Source organism: Canis lupus, chromosome 4 (genome assembly GCF_011100685.1).
Source record: "Canis lupus familiaris isolate Mischka breed German Shepherd chromosome 4, alternate assembly UU_Cfam_GSD_1.0, whole genome shotgun sequence".
NCBI lineage: Eukaryota > Metazoa > Chordata > Mammalia > Carnivora > Canidae > Canis > Canis lupus.
Genome location: NC_049225.1, coordinates 35,438,747 through 35,459,803, shown reverse-complemented (window position 1 = coordinate 35,459,803; position 21,057 = coordinate 35,438,747). Strand labels below are relative to the sequence as shown.

Below are 21,057 nucleotides of genomic sequence, written 5' to 3'. Positions count from 1 at the left end.
CTGCTGAATTCCTTTATCTTCTTAGTAAGGCTTTCACAGAAAGCACCATTTTATGAACAGAGAATTCAGTACCCAGAGTCTGACTGGAGACTTATTAAATCAGGATTGAAGTCTCGATGCAGTTCATAAAAACCCAATAAAAAAAAAGGCATCAAAAACCACATTTAAAATAAAGCTGTCCATATATAAAGAACGAAGTGTTTCGAAGTTCCCAGCTTGTATTCTACAGAGTACTGAAAGGTTTAATATTAGCAGCCTGTGAAGGTGTAGTGAGGAGAGGGTCTGAGAACCAAGTCAGCATCCTTACTCTAGCCTAACGCCACCCGTCCCTTGGGTGAAAACAGTTCCTGCAGTCCAGAGTTCGTCCTCATGACTGTTTCACCGTCAAATCTTGACATCCTGGGACTCAACCATCTTGGCAAGGGTCTTCTTGATCCTCAGAGCCGTGAGTCTGGAGGCCGGGTTGTGCGCCCAGCATTCCGACATGAGCTTCAGAACTGCTCGGAGACACTGAGAAGCAAAGAGAATGGAGTGAGCACATACAGATCTCTGACGACAGTTACCAATCACCTCCTCAGGGCACGGAGCTCCACTTACTTCATCGCTGTTCCATCTATTGGACACAATTGGCCGCAAACGTTTGACACACACGACCTCACGCATATCTTCGTATGATGGATCGTTGGGCACCATATTGTAATATGGCAACTGGTACTCTTCCACGATCCCTGCAGGCAGGGAGGAAACACAGTGAGCACAAAAGTGACTCAACAGAATAGATCAACCTACTCAGCACCTCTCTCTGGACTTTGGGAGTAAAAATGGATTCCTACAGGAAGAAAAGAATTATAGGCTGAGTGATTCACTTTTAATAGTAAATGTGTGTTCTCTTTTCCTATGCCTCCATGTTTCCTCAATCTCCATCAGTCCCCGTCATACCTGTGGACATACCGATATCCCTTAAGAAAGTAAGGTGAAGCACTCATTTACCTTCAATTTTTTATTTTATTGCGAGAGAGACCGAGTGAGCTGCAAGTGCTCGCCAGGGAGGGGCAGAGGGAAAGGGAGACTCCATGCTTGGCGTGGAGCCCAATGAGGGGCTTGATCTCCCAACCCTGAGATCATGACCTGAGCACCAACCAAGAGTCGGCTGCTTATGTGACTGAGCCACCCAAGTGCCCCTTCAATTTTTAATTTAATTATTTATATACGTAATTGTTCTTACTGACGGATGTGGTTTTTGTTTTACAGTTTGCCTTGTTTCCTCCTGCAGTAGAAAGACAACGTGATACATGGAAAAGATTTAACACAGCAGGCCGAGACTGCTAGCCTTCGAAAAGGCCTGCTTGCAGGGCTGGCGCGGGGCCGCTGTCTGGGAACTGGTTGCATAAATGATTCCCTCCACACTCACACAAAACTTTCCCTAAATGATAAGGGCCACTTACCGTGTGTCTAGACTGTTTGTACAAACAATATGGTTTACACTGAATACCTGCTCTCTTTCTAGGAGTCTGGAATTCTGGTACATGCTAGGCGCAGGGTACCCACATGACCAGACTCCAAAAATATCTTTGGCTACTAGGTCTCTAATGAACTTTCCTAGATGACAATATTTCACATGTTGTCATAACTCACTGCTGGAGGAATTAGGCACATCCTGTGTGACTCCACTGGGGGAGGCCTTCTGGAAGCTTGTGCCTGACTTCCTCTGAACTTTGCACCGTGCACCGTTTCCCTCGGCTGATTTTATCTGTATCCTTGCACTGTAATAAATCTCAGCTATGTGGACAACTATATGCGGAGTCCTGTGTGTCCTGGTAGTGAAATCACAGACCTGGGAGTGGCCTTGGGATCTCGGACATATATGACACCTAAACTACACGAATGGAGCTGTTACTACTAACATAACCAGAAGCCCACACCTGAGGTCTTACCTCCTGTGATACAACGACGAGCCATTTCCCAAATGATCAGGCCAAAGCTGTAGATGTCGGCCATTATGTAGGGCTGGAAATGGTTTTTATTCAAGCTCTCATCCAGCACTTCTGGAGCCATATAGCGTTTGGTACCCACCCGGGTATTCAGGGGCACGTCAACTTCATTTGTGTCGCTGAAACAGAAGACAGTGTTCAGGTTGAGGGCCAGGAACAAAATCGCTCATCTTACATTTTTGTCGCGTTTTGTAAGTCAGCCTCTTCCTCTGCATGTGCACACACACACACTCCACATAAATATATTAAAAAAATGAAATTAAAAAAAATCTACGTATTTACCTATCAACCAATCTACTATCTTCACATTCCCTTAACAGGAGTCCTTGGGACCAGATAAGATTTTAAAATTTAGCATTTTCTAGAGTTTAGAAAAGTAACAGATCCTGTAACTGTATGTTACACGTTACACAACACCCCGGGGTTAAGAGGGCCCGGGGCACCATTCAGAATCATTACTGTCCCCAGTGAAAATCTAAGTATGAATATTCATATTATCCTGGATAAAGACAATAAATACCTCACATCAGTTCAAGTTTTGCCACCAAACAAGTTTGTGCCTAAGAAAAAGGACGGTACTGAATATACAAAAAAGCAGTAGGTAATTATGTCCTGGAACAAGCGAATGTGAAAATAAATTGAGAGGAATCATTACCTTTTTCTGTTCTCACGTGATAAACTCAGCCTCTGTGACATAGGATTACATTTTCTTTTTAGGTCCAACCAACTTAATTCTGTTGTAAGTAATGTTTACATAATCATACCGGCAATCAGTAACAAATGAGGTTTACTGGTTTTTCAATATTTGAACTAAATTTTAGAGTTAGAAGACATGAAAGCGTTGTTGCTTAGGCCCCCAATTCTGGTGGGTTTTGGAAACTACTCTGAAGCCGAGATTGATATAATGTAGTTTAGATTTTCTTTTTCTTTTCTTTTTTTTTTTTTTTAAGATTTTATTTCTTTGCTCATGAGAGACACAGAGACAGAGGCAGAGACACAGGCAGAGGGAGAAGCAGGCTCCCTGCGGGGAGCCCGATGTGGGACTCGATCCCAATCCCAATCCCAGGTCTCCAGGATTACGCCCTGGGCTGAAGGCAGTGCTGAGCCACCCGGGCTGCCCATATTTTAGATTTTCTTAAAGAGTTCCTGATGAGTATTTGAGCCAACGAACACTACAAAGATACAGAACGACAGGGTCAGAGCACTGTAACAACTAGGGAAGATGATTTAAATGTTAATATTTGCTTTATTATAGACCTGTACTTTTATTTTATAACCTGAAATGAATTCTGAAATGTAAATTGGCTGCTGTATCTTAGAGTTGTAACAATATTAAACGTTTCAATGGTTTCCTAAAAATTTGATAATTCTGTTTAAAAAATATTGACAATTGGGATCCCTGGGTGGCGCAGCGGTTTGGCGCCTGCCTTTGGCCCAGGGCGCGATCCTGGAGACCCGGGATCGAATCCCACGTCGGGCTCCCGGTGCATGGAGCCTGCTTCTCCCTCTACCTGTGTCTCTGCCTCATTCTCTCTCTCTCTCTGTGACTATCACAAATAAATAAAAATTAAAAAAAAAAATATTGACAATTTCAAGCGGTGATGGAGAAGTGGCATGCCTGTGACCCTGTTTCTGGGAGTGTTTACTGACGCACGCTTCCCAAAGGGGTAGCTCGCAATTATGCTATACTTTAACACGCACACACTCTGTTCAGTCCCTTCTCTAGGAATCCACCACGAACAAATACTTACACAAGTAGCCAAGGATATTACATAATGGGTAAAATACAATTAAAGCATTTTTTAAAATAATGAAATAATAAAGTAGGGACTTAGTTGGGTCACAGATGAAATAAATTATAGTCTATCCACATAATGATGGAAAACTGCATCAATCTTGTTAAAGAGAATGAAGTAGACCTACGTAAATTACAACAGAATGATGTCTAAGACAATAAAAAGCAGGAAATCAAGAATTATGTGGAATAGGATGTAATTTTTATTAAAAAAAAACAAACAAAAACCTAAAACAGAAAAACAAAGCACCAAGACAAAAAAACCCAACTATTGATATCACCAGTTAAGCCCAAATACGTGTTTGGGGTTGCGCTGTCCTGAATCCAAAGAGGCAAGTACCTGCGGAGAGTACAATGCCGCCAAGACAGCAGGCAGGGAACCACTTACCTATTGAATTTAACAGCAAGACCCAGGTCAGCAATACAGCAACTTCCATTTCTCTTAATGAGGATGTTTTTGCTTTTTAGGTCTCGATGAGCAATTGCAGGCTTTCCTTGGGTGCCATAAATTTCTGTGTGGAGATGGCACAGACCACAGGCAGCTGAATAAGCCAACTTGAGCAGGGCTCTGGTGTCCAGCGTAGCGCATTTCAGGAAATCATAGAGAGATCCGTTTTCATGGTAATCAGTAATCAAATAGAGCTGAGTCCAGGAGCCTGTCCCTTTAATGTCTGCTGCTATGAAACCTGTTCAATTAACGAGTTTAAAGGGTTAGTTATCAGAGATGGTAGGAAGGATAACGTCTGCTCATTCAGGATACTGAGAATAACTCAGGTATTGTGTATAGATAATAAAAAAAGTTAATTTTCCTAACAAAATCTCTCGAGTGTGTACCATCTTCCCTGCCATTTACAAAGACAGCTCCACACTTCTGCAGTATATTTAAAATGATCTTAACGATCAGCATGAGAAGGACCATCGCGTAACTAAGGGGAAGATCACAGGTCAAAAAATAACCTGAGGAAATATGATCCATCGACAGGATTCTCTAAGCATGAAGAACTTTAAGAAGAAATGTAGAAAAGGTCTCAGTTTCAAGTTGAAAGGTGGACACGTTAAAATAATAAAGTAAAACGTTCAACCAAGAGTGTGCTGCTACCTGAGCTAGCTCCCATTTGCCCACCAAGCCTTAGCGCAGGTGCCTCCCCAACTGGCTCCTCATCAGCAGGCCCGTGCTGTGGCCTCTTTCCCGTCAGGTCTGGGGGTGCTGGGCTGAATGGCGGGCACCCCCACCCCCAGCAATTCGTGGCTGCTTGGAACCTGTATGTGACCTGATATGGAAGAGGGTTTTTGCAGACACAACCGAGTTCAGGGGAGGTGGGCCCCGATTCAACGACCGGTATCCCTACAAGAAGAGGGGAGTGTGGACCTGTCTCCAAGCCAAGTAATGTCAGAAAGTGCTGGAAATCACCAGAAGCTGGGAAGAGGTAAGGAGGGGGCCTCTCCTAGAGCCTTGGTCCTGCTGACACCCTCGTTTTACACTTCAGGCTTCCACAACTCTGGGAAAATAAATTTCTGTTGTTTCAAGCCACCCAGTTCGCGGTGCTCTGTTGTGACAGCCCGTAGGAGGCTGAGAGTCACGTGTCTGGAGCACTTGCGGCAACGTGTGATGCAGTCTCTAAATTAAAGGGCAGGGAGATGGTAGCTGAGAGGCCAGGAGAGCTGGAGGGCAGGCGCCCACCCGACTGATCAGAGCAAACCCGAGTTCATTTTCTGTTTTGTTAGTGGAGGCAGGGAGAGGCGAAGGGCACATGCGATCAACGTCATACCCCAAAGTCTCCTATGTTAGTAAATTGAACACCAATAAAAAATAAATTAAAAAAAAAAAAAAAAAAAAAGCCTGGGCTGTGATTGTACGAGGAAGCCTAACAAGGTAGCCCTGCTTCCGAGTTGAAACTGCCTTTTGTTGTCCTAGGCGGATGGGCAGGAACGGGGTCTGGGCGCTCGGGGCCGTATTGAGCTGCTCCTCCCTCGGGTCTCCTCCAGCCCCACCGCGGGCTGTGGCCGCCGGCGCGCGTGTACCCACCAAGAATGTTCTCGTGGCGCATCAGCACAGTCTGGTAGATTTCCGTCTCCCGAAACCAGCTGGCCTCCTCCGTGGTGAAGAACACCTTGACCGCCACCTTCTCCCCACGCCATTTACCCATCCACACTTCTCCGTACCGGCCTTTCCCCACTTGCCGAACCATCTGAATCTGCTTGGCGATAGTTCGCTGAACCTGCATGGAAGAAAGCGAAAGGTTTGTGGAAAAGCGGTGGCCGAGGGATGCAGGGGCCTGTCCGGCGCCCACAGCGCTCCGCACCTGCCCTCCCTGTTCTGCGGCCGCAGCCGCATCGTCCTGCAGCAAAACCAGGTGACAGTGACGTCTTCTCTGCAGTCACTGCGCCATCGCGCGCCGGCCCCCCGCCTCTCCAGCCTCTTTTGCTATCGTGACCCACGGCAGCCCTCTTGGCCACCTGGAGTCAGCTCAGTGGTGCACGTCGTCCCCGTCCCAGCTTCTCTGCACGTGCAGTCCCTGCGGAGGCCTGTTTCTCTGCAACCCCTTCAGGGCGCACGCACACCTCTCCGCTGCTGCTCTTACAATTATGATTTTATGATTTTTCTACATGTATTGCTTGGATTCTACTTCCTACTCCAGAACACAGGCATTGTTTAGGGGGACACCTGAGATAGAAGTGCTCTCATTCATTTTTATTGAACCGAAGATGCACGGTTGTTATCGCCACCTGTCATTCTCAGAAGCACTCGTGGCCATTCCAAATTACAAAGAATCCCAAGGTTCAGGTTGGAAACACAGTTAAAGTGGACTAGATTTTGTGCATACCCAAACTGACTGGCTTTATGTATCATTTGTTTCAGAATCCTTTTGTAATTTTTAAAGAAAGTCAGGATTATTGAGGTACGAGCCACACGCAATAAAATCCACTCTTGGAGAACTGTGTTCCCTCTTGCCTCCTTAAAGTCAGTTCCCCTCCCTGCCTGCCCCCAGGCCCTGGCATCACTGATCTGTTTTCTTCCCCCAGTTTTCTCTTTTCTAGAATATCACATAAATGAAAATGTGCAGTATGCAGTCTTGTGTCCAGCATCTTCCACTCAGCAGGACACACTCTGAAAGCCACCTGTATGGCTGCTGCCTGGATCAGCATCTGTTTACCGAGCACTCACGTTCCACCGTATGACCCAACCATGGTCTGTTTCCCATCTACCCATGGGTGGCCTTTTGGGTTGACGACGATTTACGTCTTATGAGTAGAGCTGCTGTGCATGCTCCCATTTGAGCCTCTACGTGGGCACGTCTGCACACCCTTCTGTGGTAAATACGTCGTGGAACAACTGCTTCATGGTAGGAAAGCACAGGTTTCACTTTTCTGTCAACTGTCACCCTGCTTCCCAAAGTGCCTGAAACGTTTTCGCTTCAATCAGCTACGTATGTATGAGATTTCTAGTTCATCCAGATTCTTCCCAGCACTTAATATTCTCGGTCTTAGCGGATGTGTAGTATCTTGCTTTCATGCTTAATTTGCACAACCCTGCCTTTTCACGTGCTTATTTGCCATTCCTTTCTCTTCTTTTGGGAAGTACCTGTTCGAATCTTTCGTCTTTTTTTAAAAATTGGGTGTCTTATTACTGAATTGTAAATGTTCTTTATATATTGTCCAACTCACTCTTTCAGATCTGTGTTGCCAGGCTGACTTATTTTTTCCCTTGCTTAAGTGTCTTCTGAATAAGAAAAGCTTTAAATTTTGAGAAAGTCTAATTTATCATTTTAAAAAATGATTTCTGTGTTTTGTGTCCTAAGAAACTTTTGCTTAACCAAGGTGACAATGATTATCTAAAACATTTTCTTATAAAGATTTTTAGACTTTAAGTTTTACATTCAGGTCTATCGATCATTTCAAGGTAATTTCTTATTTGGAGATAAGGGTCAAGATACACGTTTTGGGAAATGGATGCTCAATCTTCCTTGCACCATTTGTGGAACAGACTGTCTTCTCCCCACTGAATTACTCGGGCACCCAAATCAAGTGATATTTGTGTCCATTTCTATACTCTTTATTCTCTTCCACTGATACACATATCTATCCTTAACCTTAAAGATCACATTATATATGGGCACCTGGGGGGCTCGGCTCAGTGGTTGAGCGTCTGCCTTCAGCTCAGGGCATCATCCTGGGGTCCTGGGATCGAGTCCCTCCTCGGTCTCCCCGCATGGAGCCTGCTTCTCCCTCTGCCTGTGTTTCTGCCTCTCTCTGTGTCTCTCCAGAATAAATAATGAAATCTTAAAAAAAAAAAGAAAGACCACACTACGTTGATTATTGTAGCCTTATACTAGGTCCAGAAATCAGGAAGTGAACCCTCTTTGTTCTTTCTCAAAATTGCTTGGCTCTTCTAGGTCCTTTGAATCTCCATATAAATGTCATATCCGTTTATCAATTTCTACAAAAGTTTGCTCTGATTTTGGATTGAATGGAAATATAAGAAACTAGGTATCAACTTAGGAATAAATAAAATCTTAAAAAAATTTTTTTGTTAAGCTTATTCTTAAATATTTAATGTTTTTCTGAAGCTATTTTAATGATACTGCTTTTCTAATTCCTAACTGCTCATTGCCAGTGTACCTAAATTCAATGATTTCTGTGCAGTGACCTTATATTCTGCAACCCTTACAAACTCACTTATTGGTTGTTGTAGCTTTATGGTATCACCCTTGAAATTTTTCCGTGTAATCATGTTGTCTGCACATGAAGACGGTTTTACCTTTCCAATTACAAAATTATTTAATTCAAGAAGTTTAAAAATTAGAGATCAATGGATTTACTTTTTTTTTAAGGTTTTATTTATTTATTCATGAGAGACACAGAGAGAGAGATAGAGGCAGAGACACAGGCAGAGGGAGAAGCAGGCTCCATGCAGGGAGCCTGATTCGGGACTTGATCCCGGGACCTCAGGATCACGCCCTGGGCCAAAGGCAGCCGCTTAACCCCTGAGCCACCCAGGGATCCCAATGGATTTACTTTAAATCAGTGCAACCAAACAACTAAAAATATGTCTGGATATCTAGTATATATTAAGTTGAAATAGTCATTACTTCTCCCAACCAATGAGTGTAACCTTAGCTGCAAGGAAGTTATACCAGATTCCTCTTCAGGTTGGCTGTTAAAAGCAAAACTTGGGAGCTAACTCTAGCACTGACACAGCACTTCATGATCACATTTTCTTTCCTAACTTTGCCTGTGGCTCTTCTTCCTACTGCCTATTCTATTTCTTTTGTTTCATATTTCTTATTTTTAACTGATTTCTCCTTTCATGACTGCAGCCATCTTTCTAAATAAGAAGGAAAAAAATGTATCTAGTAATGTTCCCTAATCTGTAACGGTTACGCTATCTACCATCATCTAAGGACACATTCTGCACCAATAAACCATTCATGTTTGTATGGCATTTTATCTTACCAATAAAGGTAGTCCGGATCCACTACCAGAGCTCTGTGACTGGTCAATGAGGTCTTTTAATGATTCTCCAACTGGAATAAATGCTTCATCTTGTTCCAAATCACGATTGTAACGACGTCTGCTTGAGATGCTCTTACAATAATGTCTTTTAAAAAAAGAAGAAAATAGCCTACATTAACATTCCAAAAACTATAAAATTCTAGGATAAGGAAAATCTTGAGGTTGTTGATACTATCATCTTTCCTTCAGACAGGATCACATCCAAATTAGTCTTATAGGATAATAGCTCCTCTGTTAAAATAATGTCCAAAAATAGAGTTTATGAGGTAGAGTTCTATGTACATGTTAAAATGGAGAGATGTCCACGGTGCATTGGTGAGTGAAAAAAAAAAAAAAAAACCAGATTAAAAAACAGCATGTAGAGTGTGATTCTAATAAATTAAAAGAAATTATATATATATATATCTACATACGCCTAAAAAGATCAGAGGAGGGGATCCCTGGGTGGCTCAGTGGTTTAGAGCTACCTTCGGCCCAGGGTGTGATCCTGGAGACGCAGGATCGAGTCCCATGTCAGGCTCCCTGCATGGAGCCTGCTTCTCCCTCTGCCTGTGTCTCTGCCTCTCTCTCTCTTTCTCTCTCTCTCTGTGGGTCTCTCATGAATAAATAAATAAAATCTTAAAAAAAAATCAGAGGAGATATATAACAAGTTATAAATAACAGCTATTTCCAGAGATGTTGGAGTACTCATTTCCATTGGAATTTGCATTTTGTTTTGTTTTTTTTTTTTTTTTTTTTTTTTAATTTTTTTATTTATTTATGATAGTCACAGAGAGAGAGAGAGAGAGGCAGAGACACAGGCAGAGGGAGAAGCAGGCTCCATGCACCGGGAGCCCGACGTGGGACTCGATCTCGGGTCTCCAGGATCGCGCCCTGGGCCAAAGGCAGGCGCCAAACCGCTGCGCCACCCAGGGATCCCCGGAATTTGCATTTTGAATTGTTGTATCAAAATTAACAATGAATATAGTTCCCTTTTTAAAAAGGGAAAAGAATTTCATGCAAAAGAAATCAAACAAGTTCTCTGAACTCACTCTGACAGTTTTGAAGTTTTTATAATTTTAAATTATGAAATATTTCAAACATACAAGGTAGATATTTAACTGCCACCCACATGTAGGCCACTTAAACTTAAAGACATGTTTAAATAAATAAACGTTAGAAATATCTGAAGCTCCTGTCATTTCCCTGATAATTCCATTTCCTTCCTTTACTCCTCAGAAACAAACACTATCCTGAAAGGTGGTTATATCCTTCCTATTTGTTCATCCTTCTACCGTTCATAAACAACACTGTTTCTCTGGATACAAGTGGACACAAATAACGTAAGTTGTGTTATTACTTGACATCTTGCTTGAAAAAAAACTTCCGTATGCTTTATGTATTTACCTAGGCCCATACATGTTTACAAACAATAGTTCATATTTATGGATGCAGAGTGGGTCAGACATTGTTCTATGACTCACCGCATCTTTATACAACTCCTAAGAGGTGAATACTATTGCTCCTATTCTACAGATGAGGAAACCATGCCCAGAGGTCCATCATTTGTCCCAAGTTAGACACCACCAAGTAGTGACGCTGGGCTCCAAACCCAAAGGCCTGGGTCTGGGAGCCACGGTCTCAGTCACTACTTTCTGTCAAGGAAATGATTTAAATGATACCTAGGGTTCTTGTTAGGAATTTACCAAATGAGCTATTTGATAATTCCAAAAGTCTGTTAGTACAAATAGTAATGCAAAAAATATTTGTGTGCCAGCCTCTTGTGCAGAAGTGTAAGAATTTCCTGAAGGTACAAACACTTTCAATTTTAGTGATATCACTAAATTTCTCTCCAAAGTGGAGTAAATTTATAAAGTATAATAATAATAGTAGTAATAATATTACACTATAAAACATTTATATATTATTATACTTTGTAATACATCATAAAATATTATAATAATATTACAATGTGCCTTTCTCCGTATTCTAGTGCAAACTTGGAACTGGCACATTTTTAGGCTGTTATCAACCCGATGGACATGAAATAGACTCATTTTCCCCTGACTTCTGAGGAAGTTCATATTTTTTCCTATAGTTCATTTTTTTTCCATAAACTGCCCCTTGTATTTTTTGCCTATTCTGTGACGTGCCTGTTCATGCTATTCAACAAGGATGTTTTATCTTTTTTCCTCATTGATTCATTAGGATTTCCTTATATAATCTGGATGCTAAACCTTTGATAATTATGCTGTTAAGAGTTTTCCCTCCATCTGTCAGTATCCTGTTGTTCCACTTATAGTGTTTTACATCAGTTTTTAATTTTAATGTTGTCAAATTAAACATCAATGTCCTCCCTTTTTGACATACACTTTTGTGCTTCAAGACTGTCCTCTCAACCCTAATGTCATTAGCACATTTTAAAGGTGTTAAAATTTTGATTCTCTTGTTTAGTCCTTTAATCCATTTAGCATTTAGAGTAAAGGATGGAAATTATAGAAAACATCAAGTCAGATTTGTTTTCTCTGTGGACAGCCCAATATATTTATCTATTTTTGAATTTTACTTTTAAAACTTTATATGGGTAATTGACTCAAATGGTTTAAAATTCAAAAGGCACAAAAGGATGTGCAGTGAAACATTTCCTCCTGCCCCATCCCTACACCAACAAGGAGAACTGGAACTCTCTCTAGTAACCTTCAGGAAAGCATTTATGTCTATTTAGATTAAAATATATACATTGTTGTTCACCTCCTCTGCTTTTTTCTTTCCCCCCTTCCAGAAATAGTAGTAAACCATACACACTGTCCTGCATCTTGCTTTTTCACTTAGCAATATATCTGGGTGGTTATTCCACAATAGTCCATAAAAAGCCTCCTTTTTCCTTTCATGGCTGAACAGTATTCCATTGTATGGCCGTTAACTATTCCTTCACCAGTAACGTTTACATTGTTTCTAGTCTTATTTCATACAAGGCTGAAATGAAAACAGTTTCTGGAATATCTGTATACAAATTGCTAGAAGTTAGAATTGAATTTGGAATTTTGATGTAATGCTCTACTGATCTCCTTAAAGGTTATACCACTCACAAACCCTCCACCATTGTAGGACAGCCCATCTTCCCCATACTCTCACCCACACTCTTGTGTTATAACACTTTTAGAACTTTGTTTTTAATTTTATCCAAGCTCTATATTCTTTTTTCAAAAAGTATAATGTTCCTCGTGGCTTAGTAACAAAACAGCAGGTCCCACCTCTCCTCCTGATCTATTTTGCATTTCTTAGAACTGAACACTTTCAACCCCTGTAATCTGATTTAACACTGTTAAACAAGTTTCCTTGTTCCTTTGAAGATTTTATTTTTTAAGTAATCTCTATGCCCAAAGTGGGGCTTGAACTCACAACCCAGAGATCAAGAGTCGTGTGTTCTTCTCACTGAGCCAGCAAGGCGCCCTAGCTGATAACCTCATTATTTCTAAATAACGTGCTTAGGTTGACATTTTCAGGTTTTCAATCTTAAGCTTTAACTATTGCCTTCACATCATGGAAGATAGCAATTTTAACTCATCATTTAATATCCCTGCCCCTTCCCCAAACAGAAATACTCTGTCTTCACATCCTCTTAACAAGGTATTTGTTTAGATCAATATTTAGAGTCTGCATTATTCTGACTATGCAAACTTTATCCACACGTGGATCTCACTGTATGTCATGATCTTTTTCTTTCCTACAAACCCTCTCACCCTCCAGGCCATGGGCAAAGATCCATTACTTCTGAGTTAAAAAGCAGAAGCAGATCTCTGTGCCTCTGGGTCATGTGTAGGAAACACTTCCCTTGCCCCTACTAGGGAAAAATTCACCGATGAAAGAAGTTGTGCAAATCAAAAGACAATGAAGTGACATTTCTTTTTTTTTTTTTAATTTTTATTTATTTATGATAGTCACACACAGAATGAGAGAGAGGCAGAGACATAGGCAGAGAGAGAAGCAGGCTCCATGCACCGGGAGCCTGACGTGGGATTCGATCCCGGGTCTCCAGGATCGCGCCCTGGGCCAAAGGCAGGTGCTAAACCGCTGCGCCACCCAGGGATCCCTGAAGTGACATTTCTAAAGAAAAAAAGTCAACCCAGAATTCCATATCTAGTGAAAATACCTTTGGAAAATGAAGGCAAAGGTTTTCAAACAAACTAAAGCTGAGAAAACTTATAGCCGGTAAGCCTGTACTCCGAGAAATTGAGTTAAAGGAAGTTCTCAGGCAGAAGGAATATAAAGAATGAAAACTTGGGAAAAATGGATAGTGATGAAAATGGCAAAAACAAATATGAATATAAAATACATTTTTTTAATTTTCAATCTCTTTTTTAAAAGATTTTATTTATTTATTCATGAGACACACAGAGAGAGAGGCAGAGACACAGGCAGAGGGAGAAGCAGGCTCCATGCAGGGAGCCCGACATGGGACTCAATCCCGGGTCTCCGGGATCATGCCAAGGGCCGAAGGCAGGCATCAAACCGCTGAGCCACCCGGGCTGCAGGCGCTCAACCACTGAGCCACCGGGAGTCCCTGTTTTCAATCTCTTTAAAGCTAACTGGCAGATCTTTTTAAAAGATGTACAATAAAAGTTTATCTTTGTTATCAAATGAATCATTATTTGGCAACAGTTTTTGCTACTATTGCTTTAATTTTAAAATCATCTATTTCTTATATTTAACTACTGTGGGACTGGGAGTCCCCTAACAGTGGGATGATGGACCAATTAAAAAAATCCAGAAGTAAGGTTTATGTCTGGTAAATCAATCTGTGATTCTGTTTCGCAAGCAGATATTCTGGGCCAAGGGGAGGTTGGTAAACAACAACAAAATTTAATGAGTATCTGTACGCCAAGCCTGAGGGACGCACCAATTCACAATGTTTATCCTAATTAATTCAAGAGAACAGTGGTAATTTATCAGCTGGCCATCATCAATATTAATGGACAAGTAATCTCTGCTACCATTGAGATTCCTGTTCAATGGGAGAGACAGACTTTTAGGCAAATGATTATAAGTAAGTCAACAAATGACTACAAATGTAAATTAACTAAGATAAAAGTGGTAAATGCTTGGGAGGGGGGGTGCGTAGATCATGCGATCTAACGATTTTTTTAAATGCCAAAGAAATCACTTACAAAAGAGTTTAGAAATTCCATGTCAGAGGAAAGTACCGGGAACCGGGAAAAAGGTACAGAACTGAACACTAATCTAGAGTGAAGGGAGGACAGAGAGGTTTTGGAGAAGGTACTGATGTTGAGGGCCATGTTATCATGAATATAAATCAGATTCAAAAAGAATAAATTTGCAAATTTATCCAGACTAGAAGAAAACAGTCAACAGAATAAAAGTAAAACAAAATATTAATGAGATACATAAAAGAGACTAACCCTACCAAGTTGAAAGATATATCCCTCTTTAACATTCATCTTACCCTTTTAGGGTTGCTGTGGATAGTAGCTGCTGTAGAACTTTAAAGTCAAGTTCTAAAATAGCCCAAATTGCTAATTTTGTAAAGCTGATCAACTGAGTCTTTAAGTCAATAAAACTAGTACATAAAATTCAAAAGCTAAATAAATTGGCAGTCATGTGGTTCTCTGTAATTTTAGTTTAAAATGAAATGAACAGTTGGCAGTATCTGTGTGTGTTTTTTTTTTAAACAGATTGTGTTTATTTATTCATGAGAGACATACAGAGAGAGAGAGAGAGAGAGGCAGAGACACAGGCAGAGGGAGAAGCAGGCTCCATGCAGGGAGCCCGATGTGGGACTCAATCCCGGGTCTCCAGGATCATGCCAAGGGCCGAAGGCAGGCATCAAACCGCTGAGCCACCCGGGCTGCCCACCCCGGTCCTTTTTGTTAATCCTTCCTCACTGTTAGCTTGTGTCAGGGTTAATACCTTGACCTCCGCTGCCAGTGCTCTTCACACTTTTGTGTGACTTCGTGCTTCCACCTGGCATAATTTTCTCTCTACCTGAAGAGTGTCCTTAAACATACTTTGTGGTGCAGATCTGCTGCCGATGAGGTCTTTCAAGCTTCTGTATGTGTGAAAGTCTTTAGTTCTTCATTTTTGTAAATTATTTGCTCTGCATAGAGAATTCTAGGTTCATGACTTTCTTTCCTGGAGTAATTTATTTTTTTTATTTTTAATTTTTAAAAATATTTTATTTATTTATTCATAGAGACACAGAGAGAGAGAGAGAGAGGCAGTGGGAGAAGCAGGCTCCATGCAGGAAGCCCGATGTAGGACTCTATTCCAGGACTCCAGGATCACACCCTGGGCTGAAGGCAGACGCTAAACTGCTGAGCCACCCAAGGACCACCCCCCCCACCCGGAGTATTTTATTTAAATAATTAAAAAAAATTATTTATCTGAGAGAGCGAGTTGGGGGGAGGGGCAGAGGGTGAGAGAATCATGACCACCCTCCACCCTACCCCCTCCCCGCCCGCAGCATGGAGCCTGCCGGGAAGCTCGATCCCAGGACCCCGAGATCATGACCTGAGCCAAATCAAGAGTCAGTCCCTTAGCCAACTGAGCCCCCCAGAAGCTCCCTTCCTTGAATACTTTAACATGCTGCTCTGCTCTAAGCATGGTTTTTCCTGAAAAGTCGGCTATCATCTTTACCTCTCTTCTTCTATACTTAATCTGCCTTTCTTCTCTTGGCCACATTTAAGATATTTTTATCACTGGTTTTGAGCAATCTGATAATGATGGACCTTGGTGTCATTTTGTTTGTGTTTCTTGTACTTTGGTTCTATGGGTTTACAGTTCAATTAAATCAGGAAAAAAATTTGGTCATTATTTAAAAAAATATTTTGCTTTCTCTCCTTTCCTTTGGGAACTCCAATTATATATAAGGGCTGACCCTTAAACAACATGGGTTTGAACCGCACAGGTCTATTTATATGCAGATTTTTTTAATACAGCATAATACCATAAATGTATTTTCTTTTCCTCATGATTTTCTTAATATATTTTCTTTTCTCTAAGAGCTTAGTCTATTGTAAGAATACAGCGTACAGTACACACCACATAAAAAATATGTATTAATCAAGTGTTTATATTATTGACAAGGCTTCCAATCAATGGTAGGCTATTCATAGATAAGTTTTTAGGAAGTCAGTTCTACACAGATTTTTGACTGCACAGGCGTTGGGGTCCCCAAACCCTATACTATTCAACACACACACACACACACACACACACACACATATCCCAGGCTTCAAGTCCCACAGCTCACTGGTACTCAACTCATTTATTTTCAATGGCTTAGTTTATTTAGTGTCTATTGCAATGTCTTCACTACTCCTCCTATTCTCCTCTACAGTATCGAACTGCCATTAATCTCATCCAGTTTACATTTCATCTCAGATAATACAGATTTCATTGCCTGGAGTTTGATTTGGGTCTTTTTTTGTATCTTCCATGTCTCTATTTCACTTTTTTTTTCTGTTTCACTTTTTTGAACATATAAAATACAGTTAAAGAATTATTTTAATGCCCTGTCAGCTAATTCTAAATTCTAGATCAATTCTGGGTTGGTGTTTTTGATTCCTCATTATTGATTCTTTTGGCTGTATTTTTGCATGCCTGCCTGGTGGTTATTGATTGGATGGCAGACATTGTGAATTTTACCTTGTTGGGTGCTGAGTATTTTTGTATTTCTCTAAATATTCTTGAATTTTGTTGTAGGACGCAGCTATCTGGAAACAGGACAGTCCTTCTAAGGTGGGACCAGTGTCCTGTTTAGCCTAGGGCTAATTATTCCCCAGACTGAAGCAAGACCTTTCTGAGTACTCTCACCAAAGCCCTGTGAATTACGAGGTTTTCAAGTCCCACAGCTGGTGGGAACAGACACTATTCCCAGGCTTGCGTGAGCATCAAACACTGTTTTCTCCAATCTCTTCAGGCACCCTTTCCCAGCCTTGGGTAGCTTCCTCACTTGTATGTGCTGATTAAGATTCAGCTTGATTGATAGGAACCTTCTGCAGGTACCCAGCCCTCCTTCCTGTGAAGCACTTTCCTTTCCAGTACCCTGTCCTGTGAACTATGGCTGCTATTCCCGCCCAGACTCAACCACATCTCTTGGAGTCAGAGTCCTGTGGGCTACACCTGAGTTCCTCCTGTGTCCTACAGCTAGAAACTCTCTCCAGGCATAAGGTGGGCCATCATAAAGCTCACTTCATTTGTCTCCTAATTTTCAGGGATTAGTATCCTTCACTGCCTGACCGGCACTATTAGTATGTGAGTAGGGTTTACTGATTGTAGGCTTCACTGTAAGATAACTGCCTGGGCCATCCTACTGCGCACACTGGGGCCAGTATGTCTAGGTCTTTTCTCTTGGGCTAGATGGATTTCCCCTGGAAGATTCTTCCTATCTGTATTTTGAACAAGCCCAGCTGACGGGGTTCTAGGATAGTTGAGGGGCCCACCGATCGGTATGCAGATGGTCGCTTGACCTCCATGTTTTCACTGTAATACCACACCCTAAGAATCTTTGTTCTTTCCAGAAGATACACTTCCAGCCTTCTGTCAGAGAGATGGTACAGAAGAAAAGGAGTAAGGAATCTCAGCCTCTGTGGTACTGGCCTTATAATGAACCTCGCCTCCTGTTATGCACGTCTTTATTTGGTTCCCTTCCATCATATGGTAGGGCTGACCTGCGTGACCAGGAGAATGAGGCAGGAGCAATGGGGACCTTTGAGTCTAGATCGTAAATGGCTTTGCAGTCTCCACCTTGATCTCTTGGATCACTCAATCTAGGAGGAAAAAGCCAGGCTTCATGCTGCAAGGACTGTCACTCAGGCAGCTCTGCAGAGGCTCACATCACAGAACTACAGTTTCCCACCAACTTGTGAGCCTCAGAAGTGAGCGACCTTTATCTGGGAAGGTGAGCTACGAGCTCCAGCCAAGCCTGCAGGTGAGCACAGCCTCTGCTACGTCTGGCTGGATGTTAGGAAAGGTTCTGACACCCCATCAGTCACTCCTGAATTTCTGACCCACAGTGAGAGATGATAATTGCTGTTTTCAGCCACTATGTTTGGGAATGATTTCTGAATGCAGCATTGCATAACTAACACAGCATCCGACTTTCTAACTGCAGACTTTCAAGCAACCTCTTGGTTTTACTGCCACTCTCAACTCTACTTCCAGAGATAACTGGTACCGCCAATTCTTGAGCTTCTTGGAGAATTCTATGATATAAGTGGTTGCTTTTTTACTTTCTCAAAATTCAGCCTAGGAGTCTGAATTTCTAGGTCTGCAAAGTCACTTGCTACTCATCCAAAAGCTTCACAAGTTCCAAAGTTTTTTGCTGTTATCTCCTGTTGTCCTTGTCCTAGTTGGACAAAAAAGTTAAAAACTCCTTATTGCGTTTTTACTGGAGGCAGCAAAAGTAAGTATACCTGCCTCTTTATCTAAGAACCTTTGCCAGTTTAACAAGTGAAAAACATTTCAATATGTTTTAATTTATATTTTCCATATTGTGAGTATGCTTGAGTCATCTTATAAATTTTCTTTCAAGGGTTGTATTTCCTTTTAGGTAAGTATGTGTTCATTTTTGGGGGGAGCAGGACTATTTTCCCACTAAACTGCTAGGTCTTTTTCTTCTTGATTTAAAAAAGTTCTCCATATTTGAGAAATCAGCTTTCTCTAATACAAGATGCTGATATTTTTCACTGTTTGTATTCTGTTATGGTGGTTTCTGCTACATGGTAAAGTTTTATTTCTATGTAGCTGACACAATTATTTTAGTTTATTTTATTGTTTTGTTTTCTTGGGTGTGCCTTTTTTTTTTTTTTTTTTGCTTCCCAGTTTTGTGTCAGACTCAGAAAGGGCTTCCACACAGAGGGATTTTTAAAAAAAAAATCTTCCATGGTTTGTTCCAGTGCTTTAATCACTTCATTTTACATGTCAAGCTCCAATATAGGTAAAATGTATTACAACGTAGGTAACTGATGAAACTTCATCTTTTTTTTTTAAAAAAACTTTACTTTTTCTATATAGTTATCTACTACCAAATCCATTTATCGAATCATCCATCTTTTTCCCCAGTGATCTGAAATGTTACCTTTCCATATACTAAATTTCTTTTTTTTTTAAGATTTTTTTTTTTTAATTTACTCATGAGAGACACAGAGAGAGAGAGGCAGAGACACAGGCAGAGGGAGAACCAGGATCCCTGCAGGGAGCCTGATGCAGGACTGGATCCCAGGACTCCAGGCTCACGCCCCAAGCCAAAGGCAGACATTCAACTGCTGAGCCACTCAGGCGTCCCCTAAATTTCTTTATATACTTGGATCTATTTATGGGTCTAGTAACCTGTTTTACTGATCTCTCAGTCTATTCGTATGCCATTAAGACAATGCTTTATTACTGAAGTTATCCCCTTCTCTAATTATTGTTTTCTTTTGGCAAATGTCTTCTGAAATCATGATTAAACACAAACAGTTCTAAGCCCCAAATAACTAAAGAATGATAATGTAGTTGGCTTCTTGGGACAGATGTTCAATATTCAGATATAAGAAGTTCAATATGCTATAAATAAGAAAAATCAGAAATACTCATGAACAAGAAGTATAGAGTTGGGTTCAATTAACCGATTAGTAGGAAGGTCCTCTTTTCCATTAAGAAAAATATAATCTAGGGGCACCTGGGTGGCTCAGCGGTTAAGTGTCTGCCTCTTGCTCAGGTCATGATCCCTGGTCCTAGGATAGAGCTTTATGTCAGGCTCCCTGCTCAGTGGGGAGTCTACTTCCCCTTCTTCCTCTGCCCCTCCCCTCCACTTGTGCTCTCTCTCTCTTAAATAAATACAATCTTAAAAAAAAAAGATTATAATCTAGTTAGTTAAAGGAGACAGAACAAGAGAATACAAGTTAATGGTGTCTGAATTGCATTCAGCGGTCAGTAATTGCTGCATACTGGCTTTTAAAGAACAACTGCTCATATCTAATATTCAACAAAATATTTCGTATCAAAATAATTATCTTTTTTTATCAAAATAATTATCTTACTTGTAACAAAAGCAGCTGGAGAAGATGATCATAGCAATTATGCAGACAGCCATAGAAATGAGCACGACCAGCCATCGAATGCTGCCATCAAAAAATGGACCTGACAAGGGAAGTAAACAATGAAGTATACATATTATCTTTCTTTTACATATTAAAAGGGAAAAAGAATTTTTAGTATTAAATTCTAAAAACCCTGCTTGTTATTAAAACCAGAGAAAATATTTCACTGAAAATCACGATCACATTCTTCTCGGCTAACCTACCTATAACAACAGGGGGCAGTGTAGGTTGTAAATACTGGTTACATAAATTGGTCCGACAACATTCTATCGTCCGGCGTAGCTGGGCTTTTGGTGAATCCTAGAGGAAAAGTATTGATAAAATTAAAAATGGCTTGATATTTTAAGTTGATAATGAGTTTTTAAAAATATTCACAAATTCAATTTTAATTCAGTTGAGAGAATAGGACCTCCAAATTTTATGTATAAAAAAAATTGAAAAATTAGAATTTGTGCTCAGTGAAGACTGTGAAATGATTTTTCTTAAGGAAAACATGTATGTGGATGGTGTGTTGGAACACTGGACTATAACTAAATTACAAACAAAAGTTCAAAAGTATTTTTTACCAGAACTTTGGCATATCTTAATATATTACTATTCATTTGTTTTTAGTAAAAATGTAAATCATGGGGTCTTTTCCTTAAAAACACGGGTAAGACGTTTAATCACAATGACA

At 40.8% G+C, this 21,057-nt stretch overlaps 1 protein-coding gene across 1 annotated transcript in view; it reads right to left on the bottom strand.

The window, feature by feature from the left end:
* Positions 1–384: 384 nt before the first annotated feature.
* Positions 385–21,057, bottom strand: part of BMPR1A (bone morphogenetic protein receptor type 1A) — a 61,592-nt gene continuing 40,919 nt past the window's right edge. Inside the window, exons 5-12 of the mRNA NM_001145150.1 lie at positions 20,585–20,681; positions 20,322–20,421; positions 9,241–9,385; positions 5,813–6,005; positions 4,175–4,472; positions 1,935–2,110; positions 598–728; positions 385–510 (exon numbers count right to left, since the gene is read on the bottom strand). Of these exons, the coding sequence (NP_001138622.1) occupies positions 385–510; positions 598–728; positions 1,935–2,110; positions 4,175–4,472; positions 5,813–6,005; positions 9,241–9,385; positions 20,322–20,421; positions 20,585–20,681 (1,266 nt within the window). The remainder of the gene's footprint in view (positions 511–597; positions 729–1,934; positions 2,111–4,174; positions 4,473–5,812; positions 6,006–9,240; positions 9,386–20,321; positions 20,422–20,584; positions 20,682–21,057) is intronic.